This window comes from Myiozetetes cayanensis, unplaced genomic scaffold (assembly GCF_022539395.1).
Source record: "Myiozetetes cayanensis isolate MyiCay16 unplaced genomic scaffold, myiCay2020 scf20-37, whole genome shotgun sequence".
Classification (NCBI taxonomy): domain Eukaryota; kingdom Metazoa; phylum Chordata; class Aves; order Passeriformes; family Tyrannidae; genus Myiozetetes; species Myiozetetes cayanensis.
In genome coordinates, this window is record NW_026087412.1 from 1,536,641 (window position 1) to 1,551,064 (window position 14,424).

At 61.6% G+C, this 14,424-nt stretch overlaps 2 protein-coding genes across 4 annotated transcripts; both read right to left on the minus strand.

Annotated features, from left to right (window-relative positions):
• Window positions 1–604: 604 nt before the first annotated feature.
• On the minus strand, window positions 605–8,060 carry LOC126641172 (mesothelin-like protein). Its single transcript, XM_050317587.1, has 14 exons — window positions 8,048–8,060; window positions 6,333–6,364; window positions 5,862–5,911; window positions 5,326–5,441; window positions 4,544–4,731; window positions 4,191–4,346; window positions 3,898–4,031; window positions 3,518–3,651; window positions 3,252–3,352; window positions 2,834–3,035; window positions 1,812–2,317; window positions 1,635–1,650; window positions 1,301–1,549; window positions 605–687 (listed from the first exon to the last, which is right to left on the minus strand). The coding sequence occupies exons 1-14, from the start codon at window positions 8,058–8,060 to the stop codon at window positions 605–607; spliced, it is 1,980 nt and encodes a 659-aa protein (XP_050173544.1).
• Window positions 8,061–9,520: 1,460 nt separating this feature from the next.
• On the minus strand, window positions 9,521–14,381 carry RPUSD1 (RNA pseudouridine synthase domain containing 1). Of its 3 annotated transcripts, none has more exons than XM_050317905.1 (6): window positions 14,292–14,381; window positions 13,443–13,634; window positions 13,227–13,350; window positions 12,419–12,521; window positions 12,238–12,339; window positions 9,521–12,052 (listed from the first exon to the last, which is right to left on the minus strand). In XM_050317905.1, exons 2-6 carry the CDS (start codon window positions 13,622–13,624, stop codon window positions 11,649–11,651), a joined length of 915 nt encoding a protein of 304 aa, XP_050173862.1. In that variant the 5' UTR covers window positions 13,625–13,634; window positions 14,292–14,381; the 3' UTR covers window positions 9,521–11,648. The 3 variants fall into 3 exon arrangements, with proteins under 3 accessions (XP_050173862.1, XP_050173863.1, XP_050173864.1); XM_050317906.1 differs by having other exon boundaries at window positions 13,443–13,582; window positions 14,292–14,350; XM_050317907.1 differs by lacking the exon at window positions 14,292–14,381 and adding an exon at window positions 13,719–13,928 and having other exon boundaries at window positions 13,443–13,582.
• Window positions 14,382–14,424: the final 43 nt, after the last annotated feature.

A 14,424-nucleotide genomic window follows, 5' to 3' on the forward strand; every position in this document is an offset into this window, starting at 1 on the left:
AGACTTTGGATCTAAGCTAGAAAAAGTACAAAACACCTCAAAGGTTAGGAAAAAACCAGCTGATTGATGTTTTATTGTATAGCATTGCACCAGCAATCAAGGTAAATGATCTTCAGTGAATCATCCCATCAGAGTCTTTGTGGAGTGTGAGCAGATCTGGATCAAAAAGCAGTTCATGCAGCAAGTGAATGCAGTTTTGGGGATCTCTCAGCTGCGTTGCTGGGCCGTGCTCTGCTGCTTTTGCAGTGGCCAGTGGCTCAAATCCCTGAGCTGTCCCACTGGTTCACAGATCCCAGTGGGATTCCTTAGAAGGAAAGTCCCTGGTAGAAGTGGGCCCAGTGTTATTGCCCTGTCAGACACTCAGCACTGCTGGTGGTTGCACTATATGGAGTAAACTGCCAGTGAGTACCCGTGGGGCTTCCTTGGGCTGAAAAACATCAGTTCTCCTTTCGCTGCCCAGCCTCAGAAATAATAATCCCGCTCTGGGCTGGGATCCAATGGAGGAGTTCTCCTCCTTTTCCAGCAGGGAATTTCCCAGCACCGTTGTGTCGCAGGGCGGTGGGGATGAAGAGGAGTGGGGTGGGTGTGGTGCTGAGGGGAGGGCTCAGAGCAGCCCCTGCAGCAGCAAGGTCCCCACGGTGACAGCCAGCACGTGGCCGAGGCAGGAGCACAGGCTGGGTCCTGAATCTGGGGGGAGAACACAAACAATGGGATGATCCAGGGGCAGGGCACGTGTGAGCTGAGAGTGAGGTTGGAATTCAGGGATCCCAGGGGATCCCATGGGTCAGGACAGCACTTCTCAGCCATTGCCTGTGCCACTGCCTGTACCTGCTCCTCAGGCACTGCCCTGCACCAGCTGGCACTGTCCCCAGGCTGAGCTTTCTCACCAGCACAAGGCAGGAGTGAGTCCCCAGTGCCACTAAAGCTCCAGGTGCAGCTCTGCCAGAGCAGAGGAGCTCAGATTTTAGTGCTTGCACTCAGGAACACCACGGGCAGCTAAAATAGGGCAGGCCAAACCCTACATGGAGATTGTCAGGAGCGGGATTACTCCAGGATTACTCCAGGATTGCTCCAGCTCTCTGCAGTGCTGGGGGATGAGGAGACACCTCAGGGTGCTCCTGGGCAGACCTGAGAGCTCACAGGACCTGAGGGCAGCTCCAGGGGCTGCACAGGGACCTCACTGCCTGTGAAGCCAGTGCCGAACCCAGCAGGAACAAGGTGGATCATCTGCTCACTGCTGAAGACCTCGGCCTTGCCATCATTCCTAAGCCTCTCCCGGCTCAGAACATTCCCACCTCACCAGGCTCAGGCGCAGGCTGCAGGTTGATGTATCCGTTGGACGTTGGTTGTGGTGACTCCGGCACAGCCCCGGGTGTTGGTTTGGTGGCCTCACCGCTGGTGGTGGTGGAGGAAGGGCTGGGGAACTCCGGAGGGGCACTGCTCTGGCAGGGCACTGTGGTGGCCTCAGGGGTGGAGGAGATGATGCTCTTTTGGGTGGAGAGGGTGGAGTTGGGAGGTGGGGTGGGCTTGTGGGGAGGGGGGTTTGTGGCTGGGGCAGGGGGAGCAGAGGTGGAGAGAGGGGCAGGGGGGGCAGTGCTGTGGGTGGCAGTGGGTGCAAAGGTGGGGTGGGGGACAGGAGTGCTGGGAGCACTGTGGGTGCTCAGGGTGATGGCGGTGCGGGTGGCAGTGGGAGCAGAGGAGGGATGAGGAAAAGGGATGGCAGTGGGAGCAGAGGAGGGATTGGAGACAGGGGTGGCAGTGGCAGCAGAGGTGGGATGGGGGACAGGGGTGCTGGCAGCACTGTGGGTGCTGGGGATGGCAGTGCTGGGGGTGGCAGGAGCAGGGTGGGTGGTCCCCCCAGGTGCTGGGGTGCTCACGGGCACCAGTGGGGAGCTGGTGCTGTGGGAGGTACCAGCCGGGTCAGGACCAACACCGGTGCTGGTGGTGGCCCTGGAGGTGACAGCAGAGACTGGGACAGAGCTGGGAGAGGTGGTGTTGGGGTTGACAGGGGCCAGGGTGGTGGGGAGGAGCGGGACAGGGGACGGGGTGGATGTATTTGTGGTGGGAGACTGGTGGGTGGAGCACGGGGCGATGGAGGTGGTGCTCAGAGCGGGAGGGGCAGTGGAGGGGGCAGTGGAGGTGGCAGTGGAGGTGGCAGTGGAGGTGGCAGTGGAGGTGGCAGTGAAGGTGGCAGTGGAGGTGGCAGTGAAGGTGGCAGTGGAGGTGGCAGGGGGACTCCCAGTGGGGGGGTTAGTGTTGTTTGGGGAGGTTGGGCTGAGAGCACTCGGGGTGGGGGTCTGGTGGGGACTGTGCTTGACTGGGTGGCCGGGGGTGGGAGTGGCAGCAGGGTGGGGACAGTGGGAGGGTGGTGGGCACAGGGACAGGGGCAGTGGAGGTGGCAGTGGCTGGGGTGGTGGGGGGAGCAGGGGTGGGGACAGTAGCTGTGGGGGTGACAATATCTGGGGTGGTGGGGCAAGGCCGGCTGGGGACTGTGGGAAGGGTGGTGGGCACGGGGCTGGTGGCTCTGGAGGTGACACTGGCTGTGGTGGTGGGGGAGCATGGGTGGGGACAGTGGGGACAGTGGCTCTAGAGGTGACACTGGCTGTGGTGGTGGGGGGAGCAGGGGTGGGGACAGTGGCTCTGGAGGTGACACTGGCTGTGGTGGTGGGGGGAGCAGGGGTAGGGACAGTGGGGACAGTGGCTCTGGAGGTGACACTGGCTGTGGTGGTGGGGGGAGCAGGGGTGGGGACAGTGGCTCTGGAGGTGACACTGGCTGTGGTGGTGGGAGGAGCAGGGGTGGGGACAGTGGGGACAGTGGCTCTGGAGGTGACACTGGCTGTGGTGGTGGGGGGAGCAGGGGTGATTGTCCCCGTGGGTTCCTCCATCCCCCCCTGCAGGCCAATTCCCAGGACTCGGTCCAGTTCCCGCTGGGACTGTCTCTGCACCCAGCCCATCACCAAGGGCTCGTTCTCAGCTTCCTTCAGCTTCCAGAGGTTTTTCCCAAGCAAATTTTTCACGTCCGTGACACTGAGTTTCTGCAACACACACACACACCACGCCCTTTGCTCACCCTCGCCACCAGCATCACCCTGGGATGCTTTTCCAGTGGGGCTGCAGAGCAGGGAAAAACTTCCAAAGGAAAGTTGACAAAGGTCAAAAAGCAGAGAATTGGTGATTTGATGGGATTCAGACCTCCTGCTCAGCCCTGGGCCAGCCCTGCCCTGCAGAAGGGAGAGGGGCAGGGGCTGTACCTGCAGTTCCTTGGGATTTAGGGACAGGAAGGTGTCCATATCCATGTCTATGGTCTTGCCAGCATTAGCCAAGTATTTCAGGTCCTCTGCTGGAGCTCCACCTTAAAGAGAGCACGTGGGGCACCTGGACATGTACAAACCATCCCAGCACCTCTGGGGAGGTTTTGGAGGCTGCCAGACCCGTCCTAGCATGGCCAAACCTCCCTGGATGAGGAAGAGAGGGCAAACCTCGTGGTGGGAGGCAGGGGGAGGGTGGAAGCACCTACCCAGGTAGGGCTGGAGCCGACAGTAATACAGGCTGGGGGTGCCAGCCAGGCTGGCAAAGGCCTCCCGGGCCTTCCTGTAGAGAAGCTCCTTCTTGCTTTGGGAGCACGCAGAGATCTTTAACTGTCCAGCAGTCCTGCAAGGGGAAGGTCACAGCTCAGAGAGGGACAGCACCCCGACCCACAGCTGAAGTGTTCTGTTGGCCTGGGGAGACGTGCAGGGTGTCCCCACCCACCAGGGGCTCCGGCAGGAGCTGGGAGGGGGATCCGGGATCCCACCGTGACCCAAAACAGAGCTGGGGGGGGCTTCCATCCCACCACCCACTTCCCCGCGGTGCCAGGGGTCTCACAGGACTGGGCAGTGCCCCTCAGAAGCGCCTCACCCGATTGCTTCGGCGGGTATTTGCTCCATCTGCTCCTCCCGCAGAAGGCACAGGCACCTGCCCCCGATGTCCTGGAGCAAGGGCCCCGTCAGGGTGCCCCCCAGGGTCAGGTACCTGCTGACCAGCTGCTGCACCTGCAGGGCATGGGGCACGTGGTGGGACACACGGAGGGCAGGAAGAAGCTCCTGCTGAAGGGGTGGTGCCAAACACCTTCGCCCCAAGCCGGGCTGGGGCACGGGCAGGCCCAGTTTGGGTTCCCCAGCACCCATCACCCGCTGCTGCCGTGGATTTACCTGGGAATCACTCCAGTTCCCTCCCGAGGGGTCGAGCAGGGCTGCCAGTGTGGCACTGGAGGTCACTGACCAGCGGCTGATCTCCTCCTCCGAGTACCGCCGGGCCAGCTGTCCCAGGCGCCTCAGCTGCTCCTCCGGGATCCCCCACGGGTAAACCTGTGGGGCCCGGCCAGGGGGCCCAAAGCAGGGAGAGGGAAGGGAAAATAGGGCAGGAATGAGCGTGGAGGACTCGCTCGGGTACCTTCATCCCCACATCCATTGGTGCCCGTTCCTGCAGCGGGTCCTGCCCATCCTGACCTGTGCCCATCCTGCTGAGGGGCTGCCGGGGCCTCCTGCCCTGTGCCACTCCTTACCTGGTCCACTTTCTCTTTCATGACCTCGTAGAACGTCACAGGTAACGGCAGGTTCAGCAGAGCCTCCAGGTTTTCCATTAAGACGTCGTTGCTCAGGCACAGGTTGAACTCCTCAGGGCTGTAAGTCAGCACCGAGATGGGGTCCATGGCGATGCTGGTGGTGGTGATGACGAGCTCAGGTGAGCACCCTGTGGGCGAGGAGTTGTGTCAGGCAGATGGTTTGTGTCCCCTTCCCACCTGGCCCAGGTCCTGCCATGGGGCCCAGCTCTTGGAAGAGCCTTGGTGAACGAGCAGGGAATCGCAATAACGTGGCTTGAGCCACTGCGGATCCTCTCCCATCCCCTGGGTCCCCAGCCCATGAAGCCTTATCTGCTTTCGTTCCCTAAAGTTATTCCTGAAGAATAACTGGGGATGTTTTTGCAGCCCACTTGTAACTTTGTCCTGTCACAGGCAAGTAAAAACTCTCCAGGTCATCTACACGAGCATCCTCTGATCTTGCAGCGTTCTCCACCTGGTGCTGACCCTGCCTGGGGGATATCCCACCTTGTCCCACTCCTTCCCAGCTGCTGCTGCCATATTCCTGCTCCTAGGTAAGAGCAACCCTCCCCCATTGTGCTGGAAGGTCCTTTCCCCACCTCCCAGTCGCTTCATGGGAATCCCACAGCTTTGTGCCTGGTCCTGTGCCTCCCCTCTCCTGGGAGCACCCAGATGCCCACCAGCACAGGGTTGTTTTTTTTCCCTCCCCAAGAGCTCTGAACTGCTCTGGACTGGCCAACACTCACCATCCGTGCTCCGCTTCGGCCTGGGATGAGATGAAGCTGCTGCTGCTGCAAAGGTCCTGAGGAGGATCAGGGATTTCTCCTGCTGGGAATGTCCCAGCAGGCTGCCCTGACCGCGGCTGTGCGGGGTAAGTGGGAATAACACGGGGTATTACGAGAATGTCCCTTAATGCCCATCCCCACAGCTGGGGGGTGGCAGAGGTGCCCCCCGTGTCCCGGGATTTGGGTGAGGGACAAACAGCAGAGCCTGGATTCCAGCTCGGGGGAGGCTCCCTCTGCATCTGCGTCAGCCCCGTAAAGGAAAGGGAATTCTTGGTGTGTTTGTGCTCCAGCAGGAGCCAAAGCAGTCGGAATCCCTGCCCGGGCACAGGCACGGAACCGGCTGCGCGAGGCTGTAAATCCTCCCCAGCCGAGGGACCCGTCACGGCAGCTGGGGCGTGGATGTGGGGAAAATGGAACATTCACCCACACCAGCCCCACTGCCCAAGAGCACCCCAAAACCCCCCCACCCCCCCAACCCCAGCCGGGGCTGTACTTACTCGGGGTGCTGCTCAGCGGTGCACAGGACAGCTCCAATGAGCAGGGCAGCCTGGGAACAGGGTGGGGGATGCTCAGCCCGGGCAAGCAGTGGGAAGAAGGGATTTTGGATGCAGGGAATGGGATCTGCCCTGGCTGAAGGTTGCCCTGGTGATGTGTGGGGACAAAAGCCACCCCAGCCGCTGTCAGGAGTGGGGACCCTTCAGTGGGTCTGTCCCTGCTTCCCCAGAGCCAGGGGGGCTGGGAACCCACCAGGGTGCCAGGCCCTTGGTTGGGGAGCAGGGCAGGGAAGCTGCTGGGCAGTGGGTGAGTGAGGGATGGGATGGGACAGGGACAGGCCATGGGCTGGGGCTGCACAGGGGACAGCGGAGAGGCCATGGCTGTGCCTCCCTGCAGTGAGGCCTGGGGGAACCACGGCAGCTCCAGCACCAAATGAAATGTTTGGGAAAGGCCTGGAGCCGGGGGAGACTCACCACTGCAGCTTTCACCAGCTTTGTGGAGACACCTGCAAGGAAGCAGGAGCAGGTTAGGAAACATCCCTGGATGGACGGACAGGTGGTCAGGGGCTGTTCCACAGCTGCTCCAGGTTTAAAGTCTGGGAAGAGCCTTTTCTCTGATAATTTAATGATGTTTAGTAAAACCTCTCTGCAGAGAGCAGCTCCCAGCCCAGGCACCCCGGGGTCCCTCTGGGTGGGTTTGGAAGTCAAAAAGGGATAAATCTGGCCTTGGGAAAATCTCCTGTGGATGCTGAGGGGAGCAGAAGGCTGGGAGTGCCAAAGCCGAGCAGGATGGGCAGGAGGAGCAGCACAGGCTGGGGCATCCCTGGTGCTGGGGGTGGAAGGGGGTCCCAAAGCAGCTTTAGGGGCACAAGGTGTCACTCACGGGGGCAGAGGGCGATGGCAGCTGGGGCTGGGGCTGCCCACACCATGGTGCTGGGGCTGGGGCTCCGTCCCCGGAGCGGGTCCAGGGGGTGAGGCAGTTGGAAGGTGCTGGGGGTCCTGCAGCCAATTCCCTCACCCAGTGCTGAGGCTGGAGCTGTGGGATCAGGGTTGGTCAGGGCTCCCAGCCGTGCCCTGTGCTGCCTGCACAGACCCCCCACAGACAAGGGAGAGATTTTGAATCCTATATAACAGAAAACAAGATTTAATTCTCCACCCATCATCAAAAGAAACTCCACAATAACTTGTCTCCCCTGACAGCCAGTGCCCTGCTCCTGCCTGTGCCCTGCAGGGAAGGGGTCCCCTTCCATCCCCCTGATCCACATGGCACTGGGAGAAATCCAGTGTAGCCCAGCAGAGGAGCCCCAGCAGGTGTTTCCCTCCCCCTGTACCCCACTCCACACCTCCCACCTGGATCCCCCGATAATAAATCCATCCCTGCTCCCAAAATAAATTTGTGTTCCCCAAATCCCACCGCGGCCGTGCCGAGCCGTTCTCCTGCTCTCTGTCCGGGGGGATCTGGCTCCGTGGCGAGGTCTCAGCCGGGCAGGTCCTCTCCCCCTGTGGGGCCGGGGATGGGCAGCGCTGGCAGCGCTCGGCACTTATCTGTGCGGGGTGGGGATGTTGCTCCCGACAGGGGTGTGACGGGGCAGTTTCTCAACAGCGTTTTGTCAGCCTCCTTCCCTTCTCCCCGGTATTGATTTGTGGGTTTGTTGTTTTTGGTGTTTTTTTTTTTTTTTTCCTCGTAAAGGAAACTTTGAACTTCTCGTTCAGCTGAACCCAAAACGAACCCAGAAGGAGTTAAATCCTCTGGGCTGGTGATTTCTGTGCTCCTGAGGGAGGTGAAGGTGCTCCCAGTGAATGGAAATCCTTTTGAGGTGCTCAGGGGTTTATTTTGTGGGGCAATTGGGGTGCAGAACAGATGAGTGCTCAGTGATGGGCTCAGCACCCTCTGGGAGCTGCTTCCCTCCTGTCCATCCTTTTCCCAATAACCGTGGACAATCCCATTCCCTCTTTTACAGCTTTCTCCCCGATCATGCTCCAAAATGCCATCCAGCACGTGCCAGGAAGGAGACCAAAAAAAGAAAGGAAACCAATCCTTCCTGAGGCTGTGGGATGACAGCCTGGAGGAGCCGTGAGCACAAACCTTATCTGAGCATTTATCCCGGGAAAAGGGAAGGGTCAGAGTGGAGTGGGGGGCTGGGCTGGCAGCAAGGTTGCACCCCCTTCTCGGCGAGATTTTGGGGTACCAGGCTTCTCCATGGGTCCCTGGAGAAGCTGGCACAGTGCCAAGGGGGGTTGTCCTTCCCCCCAGTGCTCCCAGTTGTGTCCTGGCCCCAGCCCCGTCCCCCAACCGGTCCTGCAGCCCCAGGGCTCGGCCGCCGCCCGCGGGTGTTGCTGGTTTCTATTTTGGAAGGATTTACTGTAAAAATAGCTCCTGTTGCAGTGGCAAAATTACAGGAACCTGTTTGCTATGAGGATGCTGGTGGGACACGGCCCCTGCCTCGGGCTGGCTGGGCAGGGGTTGGCTGCAGCAGGAGGGCAGGGACACTCTGGAGCCCCTTTGTGGGTCACCAAGTCCACTGTGTCCCCACAGAGCTTAAAACTGACCCTGAAACACCCTCAGGAGGATCCACCCTAAACTTGAAAGTGCCAAGGAGCCCATGTCCCTTTCTTGGGACCTCAGCAGGTCAGTTGTGGGCTCCAACTGCATCTCCCTGTGCCAGGTGGGCCAGAAATGCTCCCTCCCCTCAACCAGCTGCTTTCTGCCCTTGCCACCTAGGTTTGTAGTCTTTAAAAAATCTCTCAGTCTTGAAGACTGCAAATAATTCCTTTGGGTCTTCACTCATTTTTCCAGCTGCTCAAACCGTGGGAATGACTGCTGGTGTTCAGGAGTTACAGAGAAATCACAGGATCCTGGAATGGTTTGGGTGGGAAGGCACCTTAAAGCTCATCTCATTCTGCCATGGGCAGGGACACCTTCCACCAGCCCAGGTTGCTCCAAGCCCTGTCCAACCTGGCCTTGGACACTTGCAGGGATGGGGCAGCCACAGCTTCTCTGGGCAGCCTGTGCCAGGGCCTGCCCACCCTCCCAGGAAGAATTCCATCCCAATATCCCATCTATCCCTGCCCTCTGGCAGTGGGAAGCCATTCCCTGTGTCCTGTCCCTCCATCCCTTGTCCCCAGTCCCTCTCCAGCTCTCCTGGAGCCTCCTTTAGGCCCTGCAAGGGGCTCTCAGGTGTCCCTGGATCCTTCTCTTCTCCAGGTGAACCCCCTCAGCTGTCCCAGCCTGGCTCCAGAGCCGAGAGGCTCCAGTCCTTGGAGCATCCCATCATCAAACCAGGAGTGACTGATTTCCCTGTGCACACTCTAAACCCTGTCAGCCCCGGGGCTGCTCCCCACCTCCTTGCCAGGTGTTCCCAAATTAGGAGCTTTTCTCGGCCTGGAACAATCCCAGCTGGCAGGGACAGGATGTGGCACCACCATCTGCCCCAGCTGCCTCCACCGTCCTCGGCCACCTCTGTTCCTAAAGCCGGGAGGGCTCAGGGCTGGCTCTTCCCGGTGGTTTCGGCCAGGGCACAGCAGCAGGGGGAGGATGGACTCGCCGAGCGGTGCTCACACAGCAGGTCGGCCGGGTTGGAGCCCCGGGGCCGGTCCCGCTGGGCCGGTCCGGGCTCATTCCTGGAAGCCCCCGGAGCCGCGTTGGATGGAAAGACAGGGGGTGGAGAGCAGAGACACGTTTAATACAGTGAGGGGCAACAACACGGGGACCGCCACGTGTACAGAACATCACAACACGCGCCCCAGCGCGGGGGGATTCGCAGCCAATGCCCCGAGGCAGTGCCGGCACAGAGGAGGGAGCAGGGCGGGATGCCGGGAAGGGCACCTGGAAAACACTCTCCGCAGGGTAAGGAAAACACCTATTTATGTCTGTGGTGTTGGGTAAAAGTGCAGCACACGAAGGCCGATGGGTGCTGGGGAGGAGGGGGGGGTGTCCTTGACACAGCCCCCAGCAGGGATGGGCCATCGGTGTCCCCACGTCCCAGCCCGGTGATCCACCCCATCCCGGACATTCCCAGCTAGCCCCGCGGGAAGGGCAGGCTGCGTCCCACCTGTGACACGCAAATCTCCCGTGGCACTTTTCAGCACCTCCCGCGCACGTCACCCCCCCTTTCATTCTTTGGCAAACAGGCTGATGAGGGTAATTTACAGCTCCGGGACCTGCCCGCGGCTGCCTCTCCCTTCCCGGCCACTCCTGGGACGTGGGATGGGCAGGGAGGGGGCTTGGGAGGAGGGAGATGGGTCTCCTGCTCCTCCAACCCACCCTGAGCCCTCTGCCACCAGCTCAGGAGCCCAGGGCTGGCCCCTCAGAGCATCCCCCCCTGCAGTGGTGGCACCAAGCCACAAAAGCACAGTGAACTCACACCCAGGGACACAAGGGATGGGTGATGCAATTCCCCCGGGGATTTTGGTGACCTGCAGGGTGTGTTCACCCACGGGGAGAGGGCTGTGACATTTTATTCCCCCTCAGAGTGGGAATCTCAGCTGTGTGAAACCCCTGCCAGGTGCATTTTCCATGGGGTGGGGCTGTGTGTGCAGTGGGCTCCAGCCCCTCTGTCCCTGCCCAGCTGTCCTGTTCTCATTCCCAAATGTCCTCCGTGGGCTGGAGAGGACGAGCAGGGTGGGAAAGGCAAAGCAAAGCAGGATGACCAGCAAAGCAAGGGCACTTCCAGAGAAACAAACTCTCCTTGGAATCTTGCAAAGCTGAGCGCCAGCAGAGCTGAGCCACCACATCAGCCTTTCTTTCAGCTTCATCCATCTCCTACTGCTCCAGAGCCTTCCCAAAGTGTTCACCCAAAGGACCTGCCTCTGGCACCCTGTGGAAACCAGGAGCCACACCATGGGATCAGGAGCCACACCACGGGATCAGGAACCAGGACTCATCTGGGTAAGCAGCAAGGGGCTCGAGTCCTCTGACCTGTCTCAGCAGGGGTTACACCCCCCACATCCAGGATAAAAGCAGGAAAGGCAATGCCAGTAGAAGGAATAATAAAATCCATTAAAAAAAGCTTTGGGCTGCTGGCTCTCCAACCACAGGAATACTAAAAATACCTCATTTCTGAGACCACCCGTATTTTCCAACCCCTAAAAGACTAGACTCTTCCCCTAGAAAATTGAAAAAGGTTTAAAAACCCTCTCACCTTCACCAAACCTCTAAAAACCCCATGGGAGGGCTGAGGGAGGATGGGAGCGTGGGGCAGGGATGGGCAGCACTTTGGTGGCAGGCAGGGACGTCTCCTGTGCCCATCCCAGCCCATCTCCGTGGGCCAAACACCTGGAGCACCCCCAAAACTGGGGGGCTGTCGGTGCCCCCAGCCTCTGCTCCAGCCCCACAGTGTCCCACCTCCCACACGTGTGCCAGTGAGTGCAGCAGCTGGACTGAAGGGAATGGGGGACAGGGATGTCCTGCCCTCCCTGTGCTGGGCTGCCCTTCAGCATCCACGCACGGAGGGCTGCTGGGAATGCCCACGGCAGTGGCAGTGTCTGTGCTGCCCCGGCTGGGCCCGAGCCCCAGGACAGGCAGGGAAAGCTTTGGGGTCACTCTAAGCTGGTGTGTGACTCTGGCCCTGCTGCTGAGGCCCAGAAGTGGGGAAGGGGCATCCCATGGCCAGATGGGTGATGGACACTAAAAACCAACCCCCCCCAATCGCTGATCAATCTGCCTAATGCAGCCCGGTGAGCGAGGGAAGCCTTGGCATACGGGAAGGGCAGGCGTGGAGTCAGCGCTGGGCACCGAGGGGACCCACTGGGACAAGGATGGAGCAGGAAAGGCAGGGCCACGGCTCGTGCTCACTCCAGAGCCCACTCTGCCAACCACTGCTGGCACCGCGCCCGCCGCTCCTCCGGCTCCGCGCTGCCGGCTTCGCTCCGGGGCTGCTCCTCCTCGGCACCACCACCCACGGCCTCCTGGCCCTGCTGCTCCTGCTCCTCCTGCGTCACCTTGTCCTTGAGCTCCTGGATGGTGTCCTCCAGCCGGCGGGTGACGCGCTGGGGCTCCCAGTTGCCGTCCATGGCGGGGACGAAGGGGTCGGGCGCGCGCACCTCGATGAGCTCGCCGCGCGTGGGGATGCGCAGGTAGTAGGCGTGGAGCATCATCCTGTAGGGCCTGCTGTCCTGGCCCAGGCTGTACGTGAAGTCCCCCACGATGGGGTGGCCGATGGCGCTGCAGTGAACCCGCAGCTGGTGAGTCCGCCCTGGGGAGAGCAGGAGTGGAGGGATCACGGACAGGTTGTCCCTGAAGCCCTGTCACGAGGTGACAACGCACCAGGTAACACTTGTGCCCCCTGAGCCTGGCAATTCTCAGCTTCCCTCATCTCTTTCCAGGCTCTGCTTCCACGCCAGAGCCCCCCAGAGCTGCAGCCCCCACCGCAACCCCCACCTGTCAGGGGCTGCAGCAGCACTTTGGTCACGGGGTCTCCGCTGTAGGATCCGTGCTCCAGCACGATCAGCTCCGACTGGCAAGGCTTGGGATTTTCACAGCCTGCAACGAGATCCAAAGGGGTTTGGCACCCCCTAGCGAGGCTCAAGGGGGCTGGGCAGTGCAGGGAAGGGGGGCTCACCCTCTGTGCCGTCGATGCACATCATGTGGGTCCTGCCCTCCGTGGTGTTCTTCCCGATGGCGTAGCGGATCGTCATCCGGCTCTGGCTGACGTGGCCCCTCACCTGGCGGCAGAAAGGTGGTTTGGAACTGAGCTCTGGCATGTGCTCCTCACCACCCCCACGATGGCAGGAATCACGGAATCACAGAATGGGAAAGGCTGGGAGACACCACAGTGGGGACACCTGGTCCAGTCTCCCTGCTCCAGCAGGGTTTTCCTAGAGCACGTGGCACAGGCATCTCCAGATGGATGCAGGAAGCAGAGACCAAGCTGCAACTCATAGGATCACAGAATCCTGGAATGGTTTGGGTTGGAAGGGACCTTAAGGCACGTGGAGTTCCAGTTCCAACCCCTTGGCAGGAACATCTTCCACTATCCCAGGTTGCTCCAAGCCCTGTCCAACCTGGCCTTGGACACTTCCAGGGATGGGGCAGCCACAGCTTCTCTGGGTCAACCTGATGCCAGGGCCTGCCCACCCTCACTGGGTGAGGAATTTCCACTGGGTGAGGAATTCACTGGGGGGAATTCCTTCCCAATATCCCATCTAACCCTGCCCTCTGGCAGTGGGAAGCCATTCCCTGTGTCCTGTCCCTCCATCCCTTGTCCCCAGTCCCTTTCCAGCTCTCCTGGAGCCCTTTTAGGCCCTGCAAGGGGCTCGCAGGTGTCCTTGGAGCCTTCCCTTCTGCAGGAACCCCATCAGCCTCCCAGCAGAGGTGCCCAGCCTGCCCAGAAGGGCAGCCCCGAGCAGGCCCTGGCATGGGGGGCTCACCAGGGCCAGGTAGGCTTTGGTCACCAGGCGCTCCTTGAAACACTTGTAGGCGTTTCCCGCCGCCGCCTTGTTGAGAGCCACACACAGGGCCCCACTGGTGGAGAAATCCAGCTGGTGGCAGAACCTGGGGAGGAGACAGGCGTGGAGGAACATCCTGGGGAACTTGTGGGTGTCCCCAGCCGCGGGCACAGCCCGGGTGGGCACCGGGCCGCTCACCTGAAGCCGTAGTAGGTGTCGGGGTCGGCGAGCTCGGGGAAGCGGTGCCGGAGCTGGCTCTGCAGGGTCAGGGTCTCGTACCACATCTTGCTGTCGATGCGGATGTCCCAGTGCTTGTTGACCACGATGAAGTCGGAGCTCTGGTACAGGATGGACAGGTTGTCGATGGTGCCCGGCTCCATGGCCAGCGCCCTGCGGGAGTGAGGTGGGAACTGGGCTGAGAGGGGTGGGGGGAGCCCCCACTGCAGGGTGGGTGTCACGGGGGTGGGACAGCACCTCGGGCACTGATGGGACCCAGGCAGGGCGGGCTGGGAGCAGGGCCAGGAGAGGGGCACCCCATAGGACCAGAGAGGTTCTGGTGCTGCGTGGTACCAGTGTCACCCTGCACAGGACCAGAGCAACACCAGTGCCACTCTGCTCGGCCCAGAGGGACACCAGCGTCACCCTGCGTGTGCCTGGTGTCACACCGATGTCACCCTGCACGTGTCCCGCAGCCCCCCCCGGTGTCACCCCGTGCTGGCGCGGGTCCCACCGGTGCGGGTGCCACGGCCCCGGTCCCGCAGCCGCGCCGCTGTCACACCGCACAGCTCCGCCACCGTCCCCGCGCTCCCCGCTGGAGCCCAGCCGCGATCCCGGCGGCTCCGGTTGGGTGAACGGGGCGCTGGGGAGGGGAGAGGGGACGCGACGGCGGGGACACGGCGGAAGGGACACGGACACGGCGGAAGGGACACTGCGGAAGGGACACAGCCGCGGCGGAGGGCACACTGTGGAGGGCACACTGTGGAGGGCACGCTGGGGAGGGGACCCGCGCCGCCCCGAGACCCCGGCCCCGCTCCTGCCCCGCCCCACCTGCGGCGCCGTCCCGGGCGCTCCCGGGCGGCCGCGGCTACATCGCCTCCATCGGCCCGGGCCGCGCCGCAGCCAATCAGCGCCGCCCCCGCGGCCCGGGCAAAGCATCACGTCCAATCAGCGGCGCCCCCGC

What these genes read in the sequence shown, in the direction of transcription:
- LOC126641172 (XM_050317587.1), bottom strand. An exon ending in ACCGCTGAGCAGCACCCCGA is followed by an intron (nt 5,442 to 5,861) that starts GTAAGTACAGCC and finishes TACCCCGCACAG; the next exon opens with CCGCGGTCAGGGCAGCCTGC. An exon ending in ATACCCGCCGAAGCAATCGG is followed by an intron (nt 3,652 to 3,897) that starts GTGAGGCGCTTC and finishes TTCCCCTTGCAG; the next exon opens with GACTGCTGGACAGTTAAAGA.
- RPUSD1 (XM_050317905.1), bottom strand. Translation starts at nt 13,624, where the DNA reads ATGGAGCCGGGCACCATCGACAACCTGTCCATCCTGTACCAGAGCTCC. An exon ending in GACACCTACTACGGCTTCAG is followed by an intron (nt 13,351 to 13,442) that starts GTGAGCGGCCCG and finishes TCTCCTCCCCAG; the next exon opens with GTTCTGCCACCAGCTGGATT. An exon ending in CCAAAGCCTACCTGGCCCTG is followed by an intron (nt 12,522 to 13,226) that starts GTGAGCCCCCCA and finishes TTCTGCCGCCAG; the next exon opens with GTGAGGGGCCACGTCAGCCA.